This window comes from Lissotriton vulgaris, chromosome 6, assembly GCF_964263255.1.
Source record: "Lissotriton vulgaris chromosome 6, aLisVul1.2, whole genome shotgun sequence".
In the NCBI taxonomy this organism is placed as follows: Eukaryota; Metazoa; Chordata; class Amphibia; order Caudata; family Salamandridae; genus Lissotriton; species Lissotriton vulgaris.
Window position 1 is genome coordinate 1,597,281,258 of NC_141694.1, and position 23,642 is coordinate 1,597,304,899.

General features: G+C 43.9%; 1 protein-coding gene across 2 annotated transcripts in view; it reads right to left on the minus strand.

The window, feature by feature from the left end:
* MSH6 (mutS homolog 6) overlaps nucleotides 1-23,642 on the minus strand; it is a 100,148-nt gene that overhangs the window by 42,874 nt on the left and 33,632 nt on the right. For both annotated transcript variants that reach the window (XM_086927766.1, XM_086927767.1), the window contains 3 exons: nucleotides 16,836-19,386; nucleotides 5,286-5,551; nucleotides 1,215-1,332 (listed from right to left, as the gene is read on the minus strand). In XM_086927766.1, the coding sequence (XP_086783892.1) occupies nucleotides 1,215-1,332; nucleotides 5,286-5,551; nucleotides 16,836-19,386 (2,935 nt within the window). The remainder of the gene's footprint in view (nucleotides 1-1,214; nucleotides 1,333-5,285; nucleotides 5,552-16,835; nucleotides 19,387-23,642) is intronic.

Consider the following 23,642-nt stretch of genomic DNA (forward strand, 5'->3'; position numbering starts at 1 on the left):
ACTCACTACTCTATGCCCATCCACCCCCACACATAGGGCCTCCTGGAGTGCTATCTAAAGACCACCTTCAAAGAGCCCCCTTGAGGGGCCAGTTGAGTGCCGGCCCAACAAAGAGCTTCCCTAAGATGAAGCATGACCTCTCTCGGTGTGCGAGGGCCCTTGTTCCTTATTGGAGCTCTCCTCCCTCTGATCCTTCCCCCACCTGGGTTCCCTCCACTCCACTCCACTCCACTCCACTCCACTCCACTCCACTCCACTCCACTCCACTCCACTCCACTCCACTCCACTCCACTCCACTCCACTCCACTCCCTTTTTCTTCCCCCCTATCCCCTTTAGGAACTGAATACCACTTTTTGATTCACAGAAAAATATTTTTAACACTAAGATCAAGAAAAGAAATCCAAATCCTTATACAATTCGCAAATTAAAAGGTATAAAATATTTACTTCCTACAACTCATCCTGCCAATGGTTGCTGCGCCTGAGCACAACAGCAAATGCGCACAAAGCAGTGTCTAACTCAAAGGTGGCGTTTGGACACAAGAAGATTTACCTAGACATGATGAGCACACACATCCTAACAAGCCTCTAAAAACTCCAATCTGCAACTGAAGGGTGTAGGAAGTATTTATATCTTTACCATTGCAATTGTACACCATATGTACACATCATATGTGTGAGAGAACTTGGCAGTGGTATGATATACAGGTGGAGGAGAAAACAAGAGCGGCCACAGATTTACCAGAGCAGCAACTATGATCATAGTGAATTGAATTATGAGCTTCATTCAAAGCATAATCTGTATTCATTCATTTGAAGTGGCAAGTCAAAGTTCATATTTAGCGAATGCATATGGGGAACACTACTACTGTCCGAATTGGCCAAGCAACCTTTGAATGTTTAGGTTTTAGAAGGCAGAATAGACTGATGTTTGAGAGGTACAACTGTGCCAAAGTTCTGTCTTTCACTGCTTCCTCACTATGACATAAGCATAGTCAAACCGATTTTCCGGGCTTCATCCCGACCATACACATCCAATAGGTAGTGGGACTGAGAATACAAGCATGCACATTCATACAGAGAGTACTCATGGAAGACCCAAAAAGAGTTCAGGGAATCTCCATTTGCATAATGGTTAAGCAGCCTGTAGAGAATGCAGTCTACAATTTTACTTATGCACACCCATTTTAGAAACAAAAATGCAATAAACTCACCAGACATGATTCTGTCTGAGGCTCCAAGTCTCGTAAATACCCTATCAACAGGAGTAAGTCTGCAAGCTTCAGCAGGTACATAACATCCCAATTGAGCCATGATGACGACAAGACCAGCCTGTACAGAAATTAAAGTCATAGAAGTGAATCAATTTCTAGATCACTCTTCATTCAGCTATCCAATTCCACTCTTACATTTTACTACAAATATTCAATTCTTAATTTTATCTATACAAAATCTTAACAGGATCTGGCTGGATTCCTAGTCCAAAAAAGCAGTGCCTGGAATCATTAAAAACAATTTGGGGGAATTGGCTTGCTCTTAAACTGTACATGAAATCCTAGCAGTAGAATAAACGACTCCCCTTGGGATCAAGATGCCACACAGTGGATACAATCAATGACTCACGACATACAACAGCACAATTCACTGCCTCCCGCATGCAGTTGGGGGTCCTATAATTTTAAACGCATACCACCAGAGAGGAAATTGATATAAAGCTCTAATATCCCAGAGACCACATACAGATACCCAACCTATTTATCATAATCTCCTAATACATTAAAACGATATCAATTAAAAATAATCTCATGAGTTGAAAACATTCCTTTTCCAAGCCACCAACAGTATCAGCGCAACAGGATACTACCAAACAAAAAATATATGGTATAAAACCATAACAAATCGAAGACTTCTTAAAAAACAGTGTTGCTACATCTGTTAGTGGTGTTGATCTGTAATTTAGTAACCAACAAGAGTCCTGATCGGATGTATGTTTCTCATCTAGAATCCATTGTAATCAGATTCAACACAAATACGTTCACATGTTTCAGTGGACTATCCTAGTGGTATTTAACATTTTCATAATATAACCCTCATTTAAAACGAAAAGTCAGATTTCAGGTGGTAGGAGCATTTATTTGAGGGGGTTTTTTGATTGCCACGCCAAGTTAGCGTGGCTTTCGTTCCCCATGCCCGTCCAATTGGTTCTGATGTACATGTGAGCCTAAAGTGAGCAGAGGCGGTGGAGTCATTTCAAACCACGAGACGTGATCCACGGTCCTTTTGGACATTGGAGGAAAGCTCTGCAACCCCGAGCAGGGTATAAGGTGAGAATTGCCAGGTGTCTTTAGCCCTAATATTTATCAAGAGAATGGGGGGGGGGGGGGGGGGGGGGTGGAAGTCCAGAGAGTTAGGCGAAGAAAGCCAAGAGCATTTCTGGAGGAGTGAGGCCATAGATAGAGGATTTATCAGGTGGTGGTCAGTCTCCAACAACAGGGGTCTTTCCGATCCTCATAGTAGTTCTAATGGGAAACCGCCCAGTGTTACAGGTGAAAGGTGCGAGCTCTCTTGTAGTCCAAAATGTGGTCCATATACCTGTAGTGAAGAAAAGAGTGAGAGCCTAGGCTCCTAACAATTTTGGCATTTTAGGCTAAAGAGATAAAGGGGGGCTTAAGGCAAGAGGTATGACAGTATTGAAACAGGAGAGGGCTCTAATAGAGGTTTTCTTTGCTTTTCAGACGAAAGAGCACACAACCCAAATGAATACATTTGGGTGCCTCCAAAAATCTTTAACAAATTGGGGTAACTATGCCCCTTTCTAGAAAACCTGCAGCAGGAGGTAAGCCTTCCAATGAGGGATTAGTTAGGGATGGGAACCGCCGCCCCCACAGATTTACTGCATGCTTTGGGAAATCATGGCATGAATCTTATCCACAAGTAGTGCACCTATGTATCAGGATGGAGGGAGACCCAAGGAGTAGGAGACTTCATCCCTATCCCAAGTGAGGACCTGGGGAGCGATGACATTTATACGTATCTGAGCGCAGTTCTGGGTCCATCGAAGGTGAAGAGAACATGCCCATAATAATAATGTGTCACTTAGGTGTGAGGATGATAGTTGTGAACAACAAAAAAATACCATGTTCCCCCTACAGGGGCAATACCTGGAGACCACAGAGTGTGATACCCCCGTATATAGAGGCCATGAAAAGGCCTAGGAACATAGAAAATAGAAGCCGACCATAACATATTGCAACAAGAGTGTCCTGCATTTATATGGGGAGTGAAGGAGGGAATGATGGCCTGCTTTAGACTGAATGGCTGAAATAAGAGAAAGATTGTAAGTGTGAAAGCTAAGGGGATTGAGTCCACCTGTTTGGGTCCCTGCACTGGGAGGGAGGACCTGTCCTGAGTTTGAACGCATAATGTGGCGGACTTCAAGCACAAATATTCTAGTTGTGGGAGCCTAGCTGAGGTCACCAATTATGGGCAATTTATTGATTTTTAAATGCCACCTGGTTGAGATCTGACATAGAGCTTGTGATGATGATAATACCCCCAATTGGTTCTAATCCTTTTTGATATTAAATGAACTGTTATTTTTAATCCGAGGAAGGTCTAGACCCAAATAATTGTCCTGAAGGTGGCCGAGATTTGGTTTACTCCACTGAAACGGATCTACGTATTAATGTGCTGAATCTGACTGCAACGAGGGATTCTAGATAAAAGTTAATTCCATCAAGACACTTGTTGATTAAGAAATTACGGATCAGTACCTCTAACAGATGTAGAAGCGCTGTTTTTAAGGGGTCTCCCATTGGATTGTTTTATACCATATATTTTTGTTTGATTGTATCCTGTTGCGGTAATACTGTTGGGGGCTTGGAAAGGGACTGTTTTTAACTCATAAGATGTATTATGAGATTACGATAAATATGTTGAGTATATAAATGTGGTCGCTATCATCAAAGCTTTATATAAATTTTCTATCCGGTGGTATGTGCATATAATTATAGGACCCCCAACTACATGAGGAGGGGGGGGGGAATGAGGGGTGGGTGGGCGGTGTGGAGAGTCAATTGAGTGGTTGTATGTCGCGAGTGACTGCATTCTCTGTGTGCCATCTTGATCCCAAAGGGAGTCTTATTCTACTGCTTTGTAGGGCCCTGTTCCCTTCGTATGAGGGACCTCATTTTTTCTACATAATATTCTAGTTACAGCATTGACCAGTCATATTTAGGAAGAGCATTCTAAGAATCAGTTATTTCACATTCACCAAAAGAAGAGCTGGTTTCTTCCTTTGCTTTTATCAGTATGTAGGCATTTAGTTCCAGTCATCAGCCCTTAGCTATATTACCTATAATGACTCTAATCACATTAGGACGAAGAACTGTTTTTTTTTGTTTTACAAAACATTAACCAAAAATTAGAACACAATGAGCGACGAATGTGACCACATAGCCATAATGAAATGAAGGACAGTGGAAAAGAAAATAGTGACATAAAAGTAATCAGATCAAAAGTTAATTAGCCCACCAGTTCCAGGCCATAAAACATTACTTAATTTAGTGGTTTTCATTAGGATGCTTTGAATTAAACTGTTCTACTCTGGCATCACTTGAAACAGTTTTATAAACAAGGGGGGCAGGTAAGAAATAAAGTGATGAGAGGCGATAGTTATACCGAAAGACATCAATGCCTGGGCCTGTGGTCTTTTCAGAGTTGAGTTCTACTCCACCCACTCCTTTCCCATGCCATTTGATTGCATTTTTCAATGACGTTCAAAGAGCAACCCTGGTATTACACTGAATGAACAGTAGGAGTGAAATGCACTTTATACTTATTTCACATGATACACGTGTTTTACTTTAGGTGCACCACATAGGGTAAACTTGGGCCACGCAGAGAAGGTGGGAGCAGTTACTAAGGCTGCACATCTCCACCAAAGGGGGGAAATGCAAATTCATACAGATTTACAACAAGACAGTCATGGTATTAGGCCACTCCAGCAATGACAATAGCAGGTGTCTATGAAAAGCACTGGCAAAGTGGGTATGGAAGGTTTTCTGACTTCCTTCAGAAAAGTACCACTGAATAGAGCAAAGTAGCAAAATAATGATATATTATCTCATTAAACTTTATCAACTTAACACTAAGCAGCAATACTAAAGCTCTAAAAACCTCAGGGTTCAAGGTTTTGCTTCAATAGGCCAGTCATCATGAAAGTGAAGTGAAAACATAAAAGCAGCTTGCATACCACGTCCTTCAATTACTCTACTTCTGATTACCTGTCTCATGAGTGTTGATTTGCCACCCATATTTGGGCCAGTTACTAACACGCAGCGAGCATCACTGCTGTCGTCATCGTCTTCCTTACATCCAATCACAATATCATTTGGAATAAAATCATCCCCAAAGAAGGTTGTTGTGACACATGGATGGCGTGATCCTCTCAGCTCCAGGAAGGGTGTGGTATCACCAGGCAGCTGAATCTTAGGCCGGCAAACTGGCCCCTCACCTCCTCGGCTGTAGCGAGCCAGGCACAGCAGCACATCTGAGCAAAAGACTTAGGGTTAGGCACTTCAAGAGAAAGGAGCAGACTTTATTCAGCATATTTTCATCTGTGCTTAGTGCCCAATGAAATACATCCACATGACTCATGAGCAACTATGAAATTTTGTTACCTGCAAAGTCATTAATGCAATGGCGATGTAATATTCCTTCGCACCCAATCACCGACTACTTTCAGTTTGCTCTCAGTAACCAGAGATTTACTTGCCTGCATTTTTTTCTTCTTGTCCTGCGGTAACAGAGGACTTCCTATTGGGAGGTACTTTGGAACATCGGCATGGGGTCTTTCACTGGAGGAATTTTGATCTGGACTTTCTTGCATCTCTTAAATAAAAGGTGTTGCACTGTGTACTTGTAAATTCTAGTTGAATTTAGCTTAAGCAATCTAGACCCTTCACTACATAATTTAACTCCAGTAGCTGAATGTAATGTGATCTCTTATTAGACATGATTACCTTATCCATGAGTCACTGTGGGATTATCTGTTTTTAACATGGGTGATGTGGTGGTGGTTTTCTGATACATATACATGTTTGATATAGCATGATTTTTTAAATAAGTTAATTGTAGCCCTGAAGAAGTCAGAGATGCAGAGGCATCGTTACTGACGAAACACGTGTTTGCTTTGGATGATTTGGCTTTGGATGATTTGAAGATCTCCATATGTGACTGACAAGAAGATTTTATCTGATTTGAAGTATAAAATCATCATAAGAGAAGATTGACTGGACTTCTTTATACTCGTAGTGAAGTTGTGCTCAGGACATTTTTGTTCTAACATTGAGGTTGGATTGGTTTACGGGTTCTTATCTGGGGATACAAGTGGCTGTCCCTGTCCTTGGAAGCACACTGATTGTTAATTGACGCTGATTTGGGGAGTACCAATTGTATTCTGTGCGCAAGAAAGCTTTGCCACTTTTTCTGTTTTTCCTGTACTATTGGGAGTTAGGGGGAATGTGGGAATGTTTTAACTGGAATGTGGCTCGGAGTAATAACTGGTGGATCAAATTGATCAACCTTTTCAACACATCCTTTTTTGCACTGATTAACAATGTAGATGTTTAGTGAATTGCATGCTTCCAATTACTTTTTTCAGTTCATTTTGGAACATTTGTTTTAACGTTTTCTCGCTGATGGAACTCCCTTTAAAATATTTTTTTGTTTGCGCCACAACCCTAGGAGCATGGGCCCTGGACCTCATCTAGCTCCTAGTCCTCCTCTTCCTTTCTGTAGGAACCTTTTTGATGCATGCAAAGTCAGGCAGAACCCACCACTCTAGTCAGGGTAAGTCAGTTACACAGCAAAGAAACTGTGTTCACCCTCTGATAGCTTGGCGCAGAGCAGGCAGGCTTATCTACAGAGGCAATGTGTAAAGCATTTGTGCAACACATACACCAATACAATTAATATACCACAAATGACCACAAAGGTTTATAACAAGCATTTGCAATGCAATAGGTCTCGCAGCAATAAAGTTTGAGTTACTGGCATTGTAAATGACAATGCTTTGCATAATTTTTTTTCTTTAATTTGCAATTGGTATATAAACATTGTTTGTGAATGGTTAGCTGTTGCTTATGCGAGCATTGGAGAATAAGACACCATTGTACACTGGAACAAGAGACGGTGACCGCTAGGACAGGAGTCGCATGCAGTACACTGGGACATTGGAAACGGACAGAATGGAGATGAGACACTGACATGTTCAATTAGGGAGACACTTATGTGCATTAGGATGGCAAGGCATTGAGTCAAGTGGCTGACATTCACTTACACTTGGGCACGGAAGACTAACTACATTCTAGGAGAGGAGACAGCACACTACAGGGAGACAGCACACTACAGGGAGACAGCACACTACAGGGAGACAGCACACTACAGGGAGACAGCACACTACAGGGAGACAGCACACTACAGGGAGTCGGGAGACAGCACACTATAGGGAGTCGGGAGACAGCACACTATAGGGAGACCCTGCTGTGCATGCTTTTTGTCCTAACGAGCTGAAACTGGGCAATGAGACACTGATAGTGCAATGACGGGTACCAAGGACAGCACTGTCTGAAGGAGACACTGTCACAGGGCATTTAACAGGCACAAGCACAGAACAGTGTGACAAAGTATTAACAGGCAGCACTGAAATTATACTGGGGCAGGAAGAGATAGGCTCATTCAGAGACCGTAGATAGCGACACAGGAGACGCTAACGGACACTCGTGTTGATATACCGACATGCTCTGGCAGACGCAAAGACACCCTGATATACGTACAGGGAGGATGGAACAGGGGCACAGTGACAGCGCACGGTAATGGGTCCGCCATCACAGCTTGCTCTAGAGTCAGAAAACAAACACTAATATAAAAGACGGATCTTAATGTTTTCAAAATTATTTACTGTGATTTACACACTTATTGTTTGTTGTCGGTCTCCTGTCAAATGAACAGTTGAATTGGTAGAAACGGTTACGTAGCCCCACTGTCTAATAGAAAAGTATTTAAGCAGTGAAGATTATAGTGCAGGAACAATGGTGAGAGTACGATTCGGTGAGAGTACGATTCAGTGAGAGTACGATTCAGTGAGAGTACGATTCAGTGAGAGTACGATTCAGTGAGAGTACGATTCAGTGAGAGTACGATTCAGTGAGGCCAATCTTTCAGCGTACGATGTAAAAAGGTGCAATGTGCCTGGAATTAGAGGACGAAATAGTTCAAATTGAACGGCTCCCATGCTCCATCAAAGTCAAAATAAAAGGTGCCAAAGAATGCAAACAAATCATCTTGTTTACGGTCATCCAAAAATAATGACGATAAAATTATGCGTCAAGCTTAAAGAGATCTGGAAAACTGCATAAGCCAAGTTTCTTGGCTTCATCTCATGGCTATGCTTCGCCCACTTAACTACTTTATCTTCGGGACCCCAGTTACTTATTTCCCTTAAATACTTTTCTCCTTGCAGTTCGGTGCAGTGTGTCTAACTTCAGCTAAAAACAAATCGAAACTTTCCGTGGGGCGGGACTTCCGGCTTCGAAAGCCCGCGCACGCGCCCACGTAGAGAAGCTGTGCCCACGGAGAGAAGCAGTGCTGGTGACGCGGGGCTCCCATGCCCTAGAGAGAGCCCCGCGGTGGCGGCTGAAGTCCGGAGTGGCGGTAAGTGGGCGGGCGCTCGGTGCACTTGTGTGTGTGTTAGCGCGTGTGTATGCGACGGCGGGTGTGGGTTCTCTGTATGTGTGGGTGCGTGCATGGGCGCTCGTGTGTGTGTGGGTCTCTGTTTATGCGCATGCGTGTGTGGTGTTGGTGCTTCCCAGGAGACAGCAGGTGAGCGCGTTCGCGAGCGCGTGGCCCGCTCGAATCGCCTCCTTGAAGAGGCAATGCGCGCGGCCAGGTGCTGTCTCCTGGGAAGCACACCCAGTGACAATAGATCTCGGCGAGACAGCGCTTACGCGCTGTAATGCTACGAGACCTAAAAAAGGCTTTATATTATAAACACATTAGGACCAAAAAAATAAAAATACAAGGTATGTTTGTCAAAATATGCACATTTAAAAACAGTACTACTTGTGAAGAAAGCAAGATCAAAACCACTTCAATCTCTACGTACTTCTCAAGTTATGAACACTGAAGGATATTACTCGTTGTCCTGTGGAAATGCAGGTCAGCATGATCGAAATTGCATGTATGCACTTGCATTAGCAGCCCTTCTGTAAATGCAGACAAGAAATACATGCATGACTATTTGGGGCTTTACAGTAAAATTTTTACATGGATAACAATCCCCACTGGGACTGGACAAGTGGACTGACAACGATCCAATTGGGAGTGTAGGGATCCACAAGTCCTGAGGGTACATTTTTTAATTACACAAGAAAAAGGAGGACCACACTCTGGGTGAAACAGTTGCGGGTCATCTCCGTATGGATTTGGGCTTTGGCACGCCGGCCCGGAGGCCTATCTCGTCAGCCCCTAAACTTTAGGCCAGTGATCCGATGCAGGGTAGGGCCCAACTGCAGCGGCGAGCAACTGATGCGGCCGTAAATGTAAATGTAAATGTACAGGAATTTATATAGCGCAAATCACCAAGCGGTTTCTAATCGCTTGCTTAGGGAACCCGCCCTGGTATTCCCCTGTGAGATAACCCCAGCAGGGTATCCGCAAGGTGAAAGCCAGGCATCCCGCCGCGAGGGGCCGTTGTGGTGATTAAGCAAGCTATTGCCCAGAGTCGCAGAGTGTGAACCTGTGAATCGAGTAGGCACCGGAGCGAGAATTGTCGAGCCCATGGACATTTTAGGACTCAAGACCCCGCCGAGCCGGGAATTGAACCCTGGTCCCAGGCTGACCTCTGCTTCCAGGTCTGCCTCCTCTAACCAGTGAGCCACACTTCTCCACATGTACCGTACCATGTTGGTGTTCAGCGTCCATGGTCAGAGTGGGGACAGTGCAATGGCTCCCTAACAGCACCTCAGTAACAAAAGGGTGGGCTGTCATTGCAGGACTCCTTAGCCTTGCCCAGGCAACGAAGCCACGAGTCTTGCAGGTCGGTGATGCACTCACCCCCAGCCTGAGGCACCACTCCCAGGCACAAGTTCCAAGTCACAACTCTGGTGTTTCAGCCAAGCAGTGCAGGGAGATGTGCTCGTAGCAGAATAAAATCTGGGTTGCTTGAAAGCTGGGAGTTTCTGGACACAGTCCCACGGCAATAATGCAGTCTATGGTGGCCCTGAAACTCTGAAAGAACAGGGAGGCAAGCCAACAAGCCCTTGGAGAAGACTTGGGGCAAAAAAGCAGGTAGCAGCCCTGGGTGATAGTCTTTTTTTCAGTGGGATTCAACTGAAAACCTTACATAGCATTCGCGGCTGTGAAAGCATGATGAGGAGACAGCGTTGATCTGCCTGCTTATGGAGAGGTTAGTGTCCACGATGATCCTGAAGTTCTTGGCATAGTCCGCAGCGGAGAGTGGAGGCCGGGGTGGGTGTGGGGTACAAGTTTGGAGGCCACAAAGAGGCGTCCAAGGGGAAGTAGGTATTGCCAAAGATTAGGATTTCAGTGACTTAGGTGAAGGCAGTTGTTTTTTATCCAAACAACGACATTGCTCATGCAGTTGTAAAGTTTGCTTTGGAAGTGCTGGCTGCAACTGTAAAGGAGAGGAGAGGATGAGTTCTGCCTCATCAGCGTAGAATACTTGGTTGATGCTTTGGACTCAGACAATGTCTACGAAGGGAGTCATGTAGACATTGAAGAGTGTTGGCCTAATTGAGGATCCTTGAGGGACTCTGCAGAGGAGTTTCTCGGGTTCTGTGGAGTAAGAGGGAAGTCTAACTGAGTTCTGTCCAAGAGGAAGAAGATATCCACTTTAGGGCCAGTCCACAGATAAAGTGCTGAAGCTTTCTAAAGAATGATTTGTGGGATACCGTATCGAAAGCTGCAGAGAGGTCAAAGAGGATGAGTGTGGCCGTTTCTCAGTAGAGGGTGCTTCTGATGTAAAGAGGCAACACTGCAGCACTACACTTATCACAATAAGTCTCTTAATTAAAGAATCAGTGATCCAATAATATCAAAGTAGTCCCAAGGCTCTTCAAAATTTCTTCTTTTATTTTTCCAATCCCATGCCAACGCGTTTCGCCGAGGTTATACAGAACCTATCGGCTATATAAAACACACACACAATATACATTTTAACACCTACACCGTGTTTCTCTAAGTGTTACAGTTACAAAATAACTCAAATTGTTGAGCAGGAGTCAGAGGCAGCTTAGCAGCTCTCGGAGTACGTTTGTAGGAGGATGGTGAGTGGCAGTTAGTTTACCAGAAGACATTACATTTTGGGCATGTTCAGCTTTTATCAGCTTATGTTCTGGTTTACAAAAAAAAAATACCATATTGCTCCATCGAAAATACTTCAGTTCTGGTCAAAATAGTTACCATCAAACCTTTATACAAACTTAAGTTAGATCACATATGCGTAAAGTAACCTCTCTCATTTAAAACAATATTCATGATACATCAAATGCTATGGGTTGCAGTGCTTGTTCCAGAGCCTGTGAATAAGTTGTGACCCTTGAAGGCTGCATTACGTCCAGGGCCAAGGAGACAGAGGTCTTGGGGATGGTGCTGTGCCAGAGAACAGAGATTCCAATATTTTCATTGGACATGCACATTACCAAGCTCTCACACAAAGCATGCTTGGCAGCATGTTGGAATGACCTTCCCAGCAACAGCAGCCCTACCATGTCAGCAGCTTTATGAAGGAGGTAAACAGTGCAGTAGCCCCTTCACCCAACCAACATCCATTAATGTAAGTAGTAAACCACGATGTACAATAATCGCAGCACGAAAACTATTATTAGCTAATGCATGAAACTGGGGGGGGGTGGGAGGATTGGTTGACTGGTGTGTGGAAACCTTATCAGGGTAAGGCACAAGCCAACCCTAAGTTAACCAGCACTCAACCTTAGCGTGGCAAAGAGAATTCATGCTTAACTTAGAGGCACTGTGTAAGTTATTTGTGCAATGCTTCAAATCTCACACAAAAATGATCCTAAACGAAGTTAGAAAAATAGACCTTTTATATTGCATTAACAAAAAGACAAACAACAAAAATCTAATCAGAAGAACTGGAGGTATGCAATTTTTCATATTTTTTGTGAAAATAGAGCCAACTGGATATCTGGCTGCGCCAGACCGGAACAAAGTCACAAGTGGAGGCCAATCGCGATGGAGCGCAGGCTGGATATAGGGACCCAGTTAGGCCCGCTTTACAGAGTACCTTAAATCCTGATTTGCGGAGCTTTGCAAGGATCTACAAAGATGTGTTGCGCAGCCAAAGCAATGCGTCTGTTCAGAGATGAGGCACAGCTGCGATGCGAGGTCCTGTGTCATTGTCAAGGACCCTATCTACAAAGCTTGTGATACGAAGTCAGGCACACAGGCTGGGTGATGCCTCCGTTCAGAGGAGCTGTGAGGGGGCGATGCAGAGTACTGCAACATCGAGGCTGCTGTCAACGAGGGATGAGAGGGCCTGTGCTACTGTACGAGGTGAGCAGCTGAGTTTCCAATGAGACTGAGGGGGTGCAGGCCTCTGCAATGGGTCAAATACACGCAGAAGCAATGTGTCTGTTCTGCTCATGGTTGTGCAGCACAGCAAAGGAGATTCATCGCTTTCTCTGGATTTATAGTTGCTAGCACAGCAGCTTAGGCCCACATGCAAGAGTTCAGGACTGGGGGCGAGGGGCACTACTTGGCAGGGTAGACTCCTAGATGGTGGAGTACAGGGGCAAAATTGCTGGATGCCTGTTGTGTCCCTGAGGCTTCAGATCAAGAAGTCAGAGAACTAGTCCTTTGAGTCACTCTGGGTTCTGCGTTGAAGAAATACTGGTGAAGTCCTTCTCACCAAGGCAAAAGGGCAGCAGGTCAGCAGTCCTTCAGAGCAGTAGTGCAGCAGAGTGGCAGTCCTTTCAGCAGCACAGCAGTGCTTCCTGACAGAGTATCCACAGGTCTGCAAGTAAACTGAAGAGTTGGTGTGGTGTCAGATGTCCAGTATTTATACCCAGTTGTGCCCCTGAAGAGGGGAGAAGCTTCTAGAGGCATGACTTTGAAGTGCACAGGTACCCTGCCTTCCTGGCCCTGGCTCCTGACTAAACAGGTGGTATACAGCCCTTTGTGTGGAGACAACACACAGCTTATTCAACTGTAAGTGGGGCTGGGTCCAGCTCCTCACTCCCATCCTGCCAGGAATGGCCCATACAGCTCCTCATAATGTGTGGCTGTCTAGGAGGAATACACAAAGCCCAATCGTCAACAACGCCCAGTCATGTGACCCAGAGACAGGGCGCAGGCACCAAATAGCTAAGAGAAACATGCTAACTTAAAGTGACATTTTCAAAATTGTGATTTAAAATCAAACTTCAACCATAAGTTAGGATTTTTCATTATAATTCCAGAGACACTAAACAAACTGGTCACCTTTTCCCATTTGGAAATTACACTTCTACAATGTGATAAGGTAACTCCAACATTATGCTATGTAAGAGCTAGACCTTGCACTAGTGAAAAACTAATTTAAGAGTTTTTCACTACCAGGACTTGTAAAACTCAAAATTACGTCCTGCTTTTTAAATACATTGCAGCTTGCCCTCTGCACCTACCTTAGTGGTGCTTTAAATGCATTGCAAATTGATGGATTGGGGGGCGTGGTCAACTAAGATGGCTGTGTGGACGTGATCCACAAGGGCTCTGCGGCATTTCCCTTAATACTAGCTGAAAGCTCACTGCCTGAGGGGGTACCAGAGCCGGGACGGAGGGATGAATACTCCCTTCCGGTGTTGAGCGGGAGAGGAGCGCGGGAGGAACCCCACTGACCAGCACCCGATCTGGAAGACCTGATAGGAGGGCCTGTGGAGCAAGCGATGTGCAATCCGGAGGGCCGGCTGCGCACAGAGAGGTGATGCGAGCCTGAGGGGCGCTTCACACAGAGAGCAGAGTGTGCCGGCAAATGTGCTCAGGGGTCTGAAAAGCTAAAGAGGCAGCAAAGAGAGGGGAGATAGGGCATCCAATCAGCAATTAACATATTAAAGGCAGGTAAAGTGCTGATCTGATACCGGATGATCTGCATAAATCAGAACCGACAATATGAGCCCCGTAGATCAATCTTTTGTTCAATTGTATAGCGGTTAGTGGGGAAATTCCAGCAACTTTGAGGGGAGCGGACATATTCACTATCTATAAAAAGGGTGATGCTGCTATCCCCTCCAATTACAGACCCATCAGTTTGATAGACAATCTGCAAAAGGTTATTGCTAGACAAGTTGTAGACAAACTCCAAGACTGGATGGATGATAATGCGATATTGTCCTCTTGTCAGGCAGGTTTTAGTCCAAAAATAAGCATATGCGACCAGGCTTTCAGATTTACTTTACTAATATGAAAATATGTGCTATCAAGAAAACAGAAACTTTATGTAGAGCAGCTTGGGGAGAGCAGCTTTTTATTTAGTACAGCGTGATTTGCTATGGAAAACAATGCTTGATTTAGGTGCTCCAGTAGATCTAGTGACATTGCTAGCCAAACTACAAAAGGACAACTATGCCCATGTCAGGTGGGGGAAAAATGGGGAATTAACTGAGAAGATACCGATACAGCGAGGGGTGCGCCAGGTGTGTGTCCTTGCCCCCAGATTATTCTCTCTGTTCATTGATGTGACTAGCAGATTGATGGACTGCAGGAACGATTCCCCCTCCCTGAATGGTGCAAAAGACCCAAACCTACTCTTTGCCGATGAGTCTTTACTAATATCCACAACATCCATAGGTCTGCAAATCTTATTGGATACAGTTTTTGATTTTTGCAGGGACAGGAGTGTGGACGCAACACTACTAAAACAAAATACATGGTGTTTGGGGAAAGTGCGGGCGGACCACGTGAGATCAGGATTGTATGTGAACCTCTTGAGCCTACCAGAGGTTAGACAATGGAAGACGCCACGCCGTCAGAAAATTCCCAAAACCTGCTGAAGACAGTTCACCTAGCTGGACCGCAGATGTACCAAGGGCCTCGATGGTTGGGGAGGTCGGTGAGTCATGGGAATGGACAATGTGCACAGTTTGGACCTTCAATACATTCTGAGGGCGCAGGTTGAAGTGTTGGGTTCAGCCGGTCTATGTCCTCCTGGGCCTTCCGCCTATGGTGCTCTCCCTCTCCTCTTTCCTTTCTTTTCCTTCCAGCCCTAGTGCTTCTTATGGGGAATGCCCTAGCGGGTGAGGACCAGAACGCCTTTGGGAAGTTACTGTACTTATGTTGCAACTGTTCAAGAGGGGGACAATTCATTGTTTAGATTTTGTTAGGGGTTTGTTTTTTGAGGTAATGTATAAAGGATAATTATGTGGCTGTTCCTACTGGCAGCCAAAATGGCAGTGGCAGCAGCGTGGGAAAAAATGGAGGCTCCATCCCTGACTCAATGGCACGCTAGGCTGTGGAAAGCAATAACTATGGAATGGTTAGCGGATGTCCTGACAGGCTCCTATAAAATGTTTGAGTACATATGGGGCCCCCTGGTATCTTATCTTTCAAAGGGTCTGACCATGTGCTTGTCCTGTCAGAACGAGGGCTCTGCACTCATTCCAATTGAAAAAAACACTTGTCCAGGGAAACTGAGCAGCTCATGGTAATCTCGTACTACCACAGCTTTGTCTCATTATACAACCTATACGCTCATGTACTACTCCTTTTGTTATTTTGTTGGGAGATTGGTAGGGAATGGGGATGGGAGGCAGAGCACGCCTTGTTGGGGGTTGGGGGGGGGGGGGGGGGGACAATTTGGGATTATGGTTTAAACTCTATGTCTACCTCTCTATTGGTGCTCACTGTACTACTGGAAATAGCAATGCCACTGAGTTGATGAGTCATGTCGACCCTTTGTATGATGTTATGTGATCTATTCTATTTGAAAAAATTAACAATAACTTTGAAAAACGAAGGTTTGGGCATGGCAAAAGGTTTACTTTGCCAGATCGAAATGGCAGTTTAATACTGGAACTACAGACAGGCCTGAGACATGTTTAAAGTACTACTCAAGTGGGTGGCACAATCAGTACAACAGGCCCACAAATAGCATTTAATTAACAGACCCTGGGCACAGTTACTTTACTAGGATTACAAATAAATTAAAAATTACACTAGGGTATAAGCCAATGTTACCATGTTTTAAGGAGGGAACGCAAACACTTTAGCACCAATTTAGCAATGATCAAGTGTGCAGAGTCCCAAGGGTCCGATCATAGAGATATTTATGGAAGAAATTCTAAATTTCACCGATAGGTGCCTGCTTTACAACACTGCACCCCATCTACAGATTATCACATTCTAAAAGCATAACACAGTATCCATAAATGATTTACTTTTCAGTGATCTACATTTTGAGGATTACAATTGGCTGAAACAATAACTTGTTCTGATGAAGGTAAAATGTGATTCCAAATACAAGTAATGCAAATCTAACAGTTCCAGAAAATTCGTTTTCAAACAATAATGAACCATGTTTTCTTTTTCAGACCAGCTTGGGGACACACCCCAGCTAATACTAGAGATCCAGATCAATGATGCCTAATAAGACATGGAGGATGGATCTGTCCCCCTATACCCCCCCCCGGACTTAAGAACATATAGAAGTCTTATATTTAACAATGCACTTGCTTTTGTGACTTTGACTGAATATTAGTGTAGAATGGCTTCCTATAGAGCATGTGATGCCAGTCCCTCAAAGTTATGAAATGACTTACCAAGCACCGCAAAGCAATCCACTGCAGTTTGCCAGTCTCTGTAATTTTTATCAAAGTTATGGAAAAGTCTCCTCATACAATCCTTTAATGCTGCATCTCTACGCTCTTCAGCACTCGCCAGAGTTGCAAACAGTTTCTCAATTGCTTTAGTCCAGTAGCGCTTAAAGCCCTTTTTGGTCGACTTCAACTCATACTCTTCTGGCAAATTGCGTTCAGTAACACTCTCGGGGACTTCTAACTGATAGCGATTTTTCGCTGTACCCCAGTACACAACTGACTTGCACCCTAGTCTTGTGCGCTGCTTATCCAAATACTCCTGCAGACGTTGCTCAGTGCCTTTAATGTCTTGCAGAGCTTGGTCAAAATCTGGGTCAAAGCCAGCTTTTGGGGTGATGACGCCAGTCTTACGAGCTTTCTCATGATCAAAAGAGGTGTCCCACCTTTTCAGTTCTGAGGACAAATCAGGAAAGATACCGTCAGAGTTTTCAGTTTTCATAGTAAGAACTTGCTTAAGAATTTTGGATGTAAGGTCATCAACCCGATCCTCCATAATTTCAATGACTTTGTGCATAATTTTGAATCCTTCCAGTGCAGACAAAAAATCTGCAATTTTCTTTTTGCTGTAAGTGATCTCTTCGTATAAGACTGCCCTGCTGTCTGGGTGGTTCTGACTCTTGAGTGGGGAGCCAATACCATGGATTTTGCTGAGAAGCCTTTCAAGATCTGGAAGTTTTTTCAAGAGTTCGCCAATTTCAGACACTTTGTCAGGTACTGCCAAGAGATCCTCAATCGCATTCAAGCGATCATTGATAGAGGAGGGGTTACAAAGAGGCGAGCAGAGCCACTGTTTCAGTAGACGTTTCCCAAATGGAGTGCAGCATGTGTCAAGGGTTTCTAGTAAAGTCCCTTCTGTAGACCCGTTCGTTCCATTCTGCAGAATTTCCAAGTTTGTCAGGGTTACACCATCCAAAACCATTCGCCGATTAGATCTGGCAAAATAATTGTCCATCTCTTTGCCATTTGTTATATTAACATCAACAGGAGTGTATTTTTCAAAGTTTGCCATAGAGATAAGCTCCTGGTCTATGAGGCATTTTTGGAGATAGAAGATGCAAGCACCAAGGGCTGAGAGGGCCAGTTCCCGGTTTTCACGAGGAGTAAGGCCAAGGGAGTCATTTTCAGAAGTCATGCTCTTAAGAGCAGATGGAAGCGCACTACGGGCGTCTCCATTTTTGCAACTTTCAAAGTATCCCTCTTCAATGAGGACCTTTAATGTTTTAGATGCATCCCAAAACTGGGAGCTAGGGGCAAGGGCTTCTTGAAGGGAGGAAGAAAGGGAGCCTTTAAGTACTTTCCTAGTGTCTACAGAGAGGTTTCCTTTTTCAAACAAGATCTGTATTGGAGCATAATGTGCTACCAGGGTGCGGAACCTTGAGCAATGGCGATCATCCTCAAATTGACCGATATGAAACTTTCCCACCGAGGTGTCAACAAAAGCAACTCCATACACACGAAACTGTCCCGAAGACTCATCAGCCTTTTCCTTGACGCATAAAAGGTACTTGCTGTGACTTTCTGATGGGTCACCATCCAACACGCTGTAGGTTTGGGTTCCTTTTGTTATAATTCTGCACAATTCTCTGCGCACAACCTTGTCAAACTTGCTGACTTGTGACATAGATTTGCATCGAGTTTCCATCATTTCTGGTGTCTCAGTCTGCTCAATCCTTGCAGCTTTATACCCTTTCTGTACAAGAACATCCGAAAATCGCCCAAAAGCAATTTCTGGAAAACCGGAATGAGCCCAAGTTCCTTTCATGAAGGTCAGTCCCAACTCATTTACTGCAATTACAGCATCCATGTGATATAGTTCATAGAATTTCCCAACTTTGTAGAAGAGAACACAATCAAAGTTTTGCGATTTCAACTGCCACCATTTCCGCATGCCCGGCGTGCACTTATTAAGAAAGTCTTCAGGCACATGAAGAGTGCATGGATCATATTCAGGATCATCCTGTCGTCGTCTTTTTGCATCTTTTCTATTGCCATCTTGAAGCCACACAATTCTTTCATGGTCCCATAACGTTGAGCCACTCCCTCCGACGCTGCCCAGATTTGACTGGGCTTCAAAGGTTTCTGGGGCAGAGAAAGATGACAATTTAGATTTCGTTTCTATGGAAACATTGGTTGTTCGCTTTGGTGTTTCAGGCGAGTCACTCTTCAGATTCCTTTTTGGGACACTAGTGTTAGATGTTCCTCTTTTCCGTTTCAGTGGGACTTTGATTGGGCTTTCTTCATTCAGGTCAGATTCGGGTTCAGATGCAGAATCTGAACTCTCGTCTGCTTCGCTGCTGACTTCATCACTGCTGACATTATCCTTGGCAGTCGGCTTGAACTCGTCATCAGAGCCTTCATCGCTGTCTGACAGATGGGCTATCCGTCTTCTTTTCGGTTTTCCTGCATTTTTGCCCGATCGAGCTGTTAGCCCATTCGTTTTCATCTCCTCCGTGCTCATATTTGTCTCACTGTCACTCCCAGAAACACCATCCATCTGTCAAAGCAAACAGAAAACCATTTATTTGCAACAACACTACCATAAACATCTTAAAAGCAGGTTAGTTAAATCTTTATAAGCAAGACTACAATGAAATTAGTTAAGTAACAAGGATTACCATTGTCCTGCTATTAGCATTCTTTACAGTATTAAGTTTTACTGTAACCGGTCATCAATGCTTAATGGCAAATTAGGTTGAGGCAAAATTGAACAACGCTTTGCATGAGGACACCAGTCCAGTACTTAAAACTTCCAGCTACTTAAAACATCCAGCACATTTCTTTTCTGGACCATTCCTTTTCTGTCACTGACAGAAAAGGAAAAGCTAGCTCTGGTTTAGTGTTGAGTGGTTAAAGCCACATTACTCTTTCTGCCGCCAGTGTATGCAGTTCTGTTGCTTGTGGGATTCTACCACTTGTGCTCAAGCTACTAAGGAAAACACCAAATGCAAGTCCACAGGCTAGTTTTCAACATGTACTGAAGAGAAAATAGTAAACCCTGCGGCCTAATACATAAGCAGATTCCAAGTGGAATCACAAATTAGCAAGATTAGTTAGTCCTAGCTTATGCCTACATTTAGGTTTACTGTGACTCTACATCTTCAGGGGGTAAAATAGATTTTCACAAGATTTTAAATAATTCTCAAAAGACTAATCCCTTGTAGAGGCTATATTCTCAATACAGGTTTCAATACTGCATCCACTATGGCTCACTACTTGCAATAATTAATCCATGGAAGAAGCATCTTCCATTTGGCGTTTCTCTTAAAGTTTGGCAGTCCCGGAAAGTTGCTGCACAGGTGGGAAACTTATAAGTCTCCTTTGTGCACTACAGGCCTGAGAAGCAATGGAAAATAATCTACGGGGAAAACTGGTGAACTGTGGAAACTGTGCAACAAAAACCACTCAAATTCAAACAAAAGAATATTTTGTCAATAACTGATTTGAGACAGTCACGAGCCACATATGGTACTTAAAGCAGATAGGAACTTGTGTAATGTTCCTCAGTACAGGACTCATTCTAATTTTTTACAGTTTTATTATAATATTCCAAATTACTGATAAGTGTAGATTGAAATCTATAGATAGAACAATCAGTACTTCATCTCTCAACCTCTTAATCCAGTCAAACAACTAATCTAACCAGCCACAAGGGTTTCCTTACCACAAGGACTAGCCTCAGAACCCCTGCTGCTCTAGGTCACAACTACACAGCTAAGTCCTGTTCACATTTTAGTGAAACCCAACTGTCACTGTTAGTTCTTCAATGTGGGTACACGATGCATTCAAGGGCCTAAGTTGGCAGGGTATGCTCAGACGCGAGTCCCTTGCTCACTGGATTCAAGATAGCCTGGCTGATGAGGATTATGAATCCGAAACAGGTCCCAGGATGCTTGTTTCCGGTCCAGGGAAGACATGGCTTGGCAGTTCGGGCTGGACTGTTCCCATGAGGCACAGGGTCAGACTGATTTGCATATGGCCATGTCTGAACTGGGGTGGCTGAGTGAGCTAAAGAATGGTGATGGATTAAACCCAGATCAGTTGACTGGGGGTGAGTGTTTGATTTGCTCAAACGCTCCGCTCCGTCCATCATCCCCTTTTGTATCGCATTATATTTGACATTGAGCAGTGGCTGAATGTTAACAGACCTTGGTGTCTAAGAAGCATGAAAGCTTGAACAGTAGCTTTAGCCGAAAACATCTTGCTCATAGCCTGAATGTCTGCTACTCACTTGATGGAAATCTCCATCTCGAACAGTCACATTTTCTGCAGGTGTACTGAGGCGAGTGCATCTCCAACAGCTGAAGAACAGGAATACACTGGGGCGGTTGGTGCATGTGGGCAAAAGGGACGGTGCCCTGGCAATCGGAGGAGGAGAAGAAAAAGAATGGAATACAAGGAGTAGATATTTAATTTCTTTACATTTCTGTTTAGAAATCACCATCTCTTGGGTCTTAAACAAGCCCTTGTATTGCATCCCCATCACAGGACTCTTTTCTTGCACTAAACAGGACGTTTTTTAGCCTTTCTTGTGAAGTTAAACATGCTTGCAGCCTGGCATCTCGATTCCTAACATCACGCTGCTGTTGGACAACTAGTGGTGCTCACAGTCCCAGCAACGTTCTGAATATGGTACTCTGCGGAGTGTTGTCAGACAGAAAACAAGGCAGTGAGGGATGGTACTGCATTCCCAGCTCTACATCTGCCTGACATCCTGTGATGTTGGGCAAATCAATTATTCTCTCCGTGCCCCAAAAAGGAGTGTGTGTTTAATGTAACATCCTCACCTGGTGTAGAAAAAGCTCAGTTTGGGAGAATAAGCGGTTTATTCACCTAATGGGAAGTGTTATGCAGCATTATTACTTCCTTTAGTGCCAGTGCATGAAATAAAGTGCATTACTGTTTCCAGCTTTCTGCTTATCCCGGACTGCCCTTTTTCTGTCACATCGGTCTTTTGAATTTGGTTTTATTATAGATGTTTAGTCAAATGAACTGTTTAATTCTGTAAAATATTACTGTAGTTTAAACAATAATTGAACCATACCTCGGTACTGAAGTAACATCACCGAGCAAGACTCGGGTGGAAGAACATCCTCAGGATAGCGGACTGCTGTACAGAGCCAGGCAGGTAGTGTTTTTTCTGTACATTAAATGACTGCTTATATGACTGCTCTCATTAAAGAGAGCCTTCCAGAGAGTCGAATGACTGGAATAAATGTATGTGATGTAGTTCTTTTATCGGTATCTGGTTAAGATTTCCAGGTGTGGCCTAGAGACCGCTTTTAAAAAGTTGCTTTGTTTTCGGTGGTACAGAAAAGAGGACATTATTACCAAACAGAATGAACTGGACACTTGCAAAAATCGATGAAGGTAATTTGCCCTATCACTTTTTAGGTTCACCAACCGCCACTGGGAACACATGAATACTTGACCTATGAAGATGATGCGCATTCTTAAACATTTCGTAAAGACACGTGAGGCTGATTTAGGATGATGGGTAGGACAATGAACTGACATTTATCTAATCCCACCACAAAATGGAGCTACTTCCTGTACGCACACCCTCACAATGAATGGACATTTGAGGATAGTTATAAAGTCCCTACTTTGAGGACAGTAACTTATTGCATGAATGGTACAATAACCGCCTTTGATTAAAGCTGGTGTTCAATGATGTCACATTATAACCATAATGCACTGGAGTTATATTTTTGAACATCTATTGCATGCCTTTTTGGATTGTTTTAAAAGCTATGCCAGCGGGAAATCCATGTGTATGGTGTTTTTCACCAGACATTGCACACACGTAGGCCCAAAGTCACATTAACAATGAGTAGTGTTATTTTGTTTTTCAGATAGAACGTATGTGGTACTCCACCACACATTGACCCCAAAGCCACGCCAACAATGAATAGTGATGTTATTCTGTCTTACAGATACAGTGTATGTGGTGAAAACAGTAAGCAACAGGATCATCCCCACATTGAAAGTACACCTTAGTGTGTGTACTAGAATTTCACAAGGCCTTTTGACCTCAAATCACTTTTGGTCCAGAAGAAAGCCTATCAAATTATGATACAAAGGCTGGAACATGTAGATCAACAGGATATTCAAGACCAAGTTGGGCTTAAAAATATCCGCCTTCTTATTTAATCCTGTCCCAGAACCTCAGCAAGTACTTCAGGTTTGGAGGAGGATCCTAGAGACAATTTTAACCTTTATACCGATTTCGCATCTGTCGCAAAACTACCCGCTCCGCTGTAATCCGGCATCAAAGCACACCTAGGATGTACTCGACACCCTAGGTGGGAACCAGATGATGAAGCATGCCACCAACTAGGTTGAAGGGTGAGGGTTCTTCTAAAATGCAATAGGTTTTACTTCTACTTTGGCATGTCGATGCAGTGATTTTCGATTTCCTTCCAGGACCAGTCCTTATTGTTGCTTTAGATTGTTTACAGGGGCAAAGGTTGTGCCCCTTTTTTCCTCGCTCTCTCATTGTTTATGCTACTTACTGTGAGACAGCAGGACTGGCACATGAAAGTATGAATGAGTCCTGCAGGTTCAGGCACACCAGCTAATACTCGTGGTCCAGATCAATTGAACTTGTACAAGGGTAATCATCTTGAATTTCTTCTTCTGGAGGAATAAGTGCAGGATTCTTAGGTGTGGTCTAAGATCAGTCTCAAACCTCCATTCTAATTGAGGGCCAGGAAGTACCAAAGTAAGAGCCCATTTGCCAGTTCAGTCTCA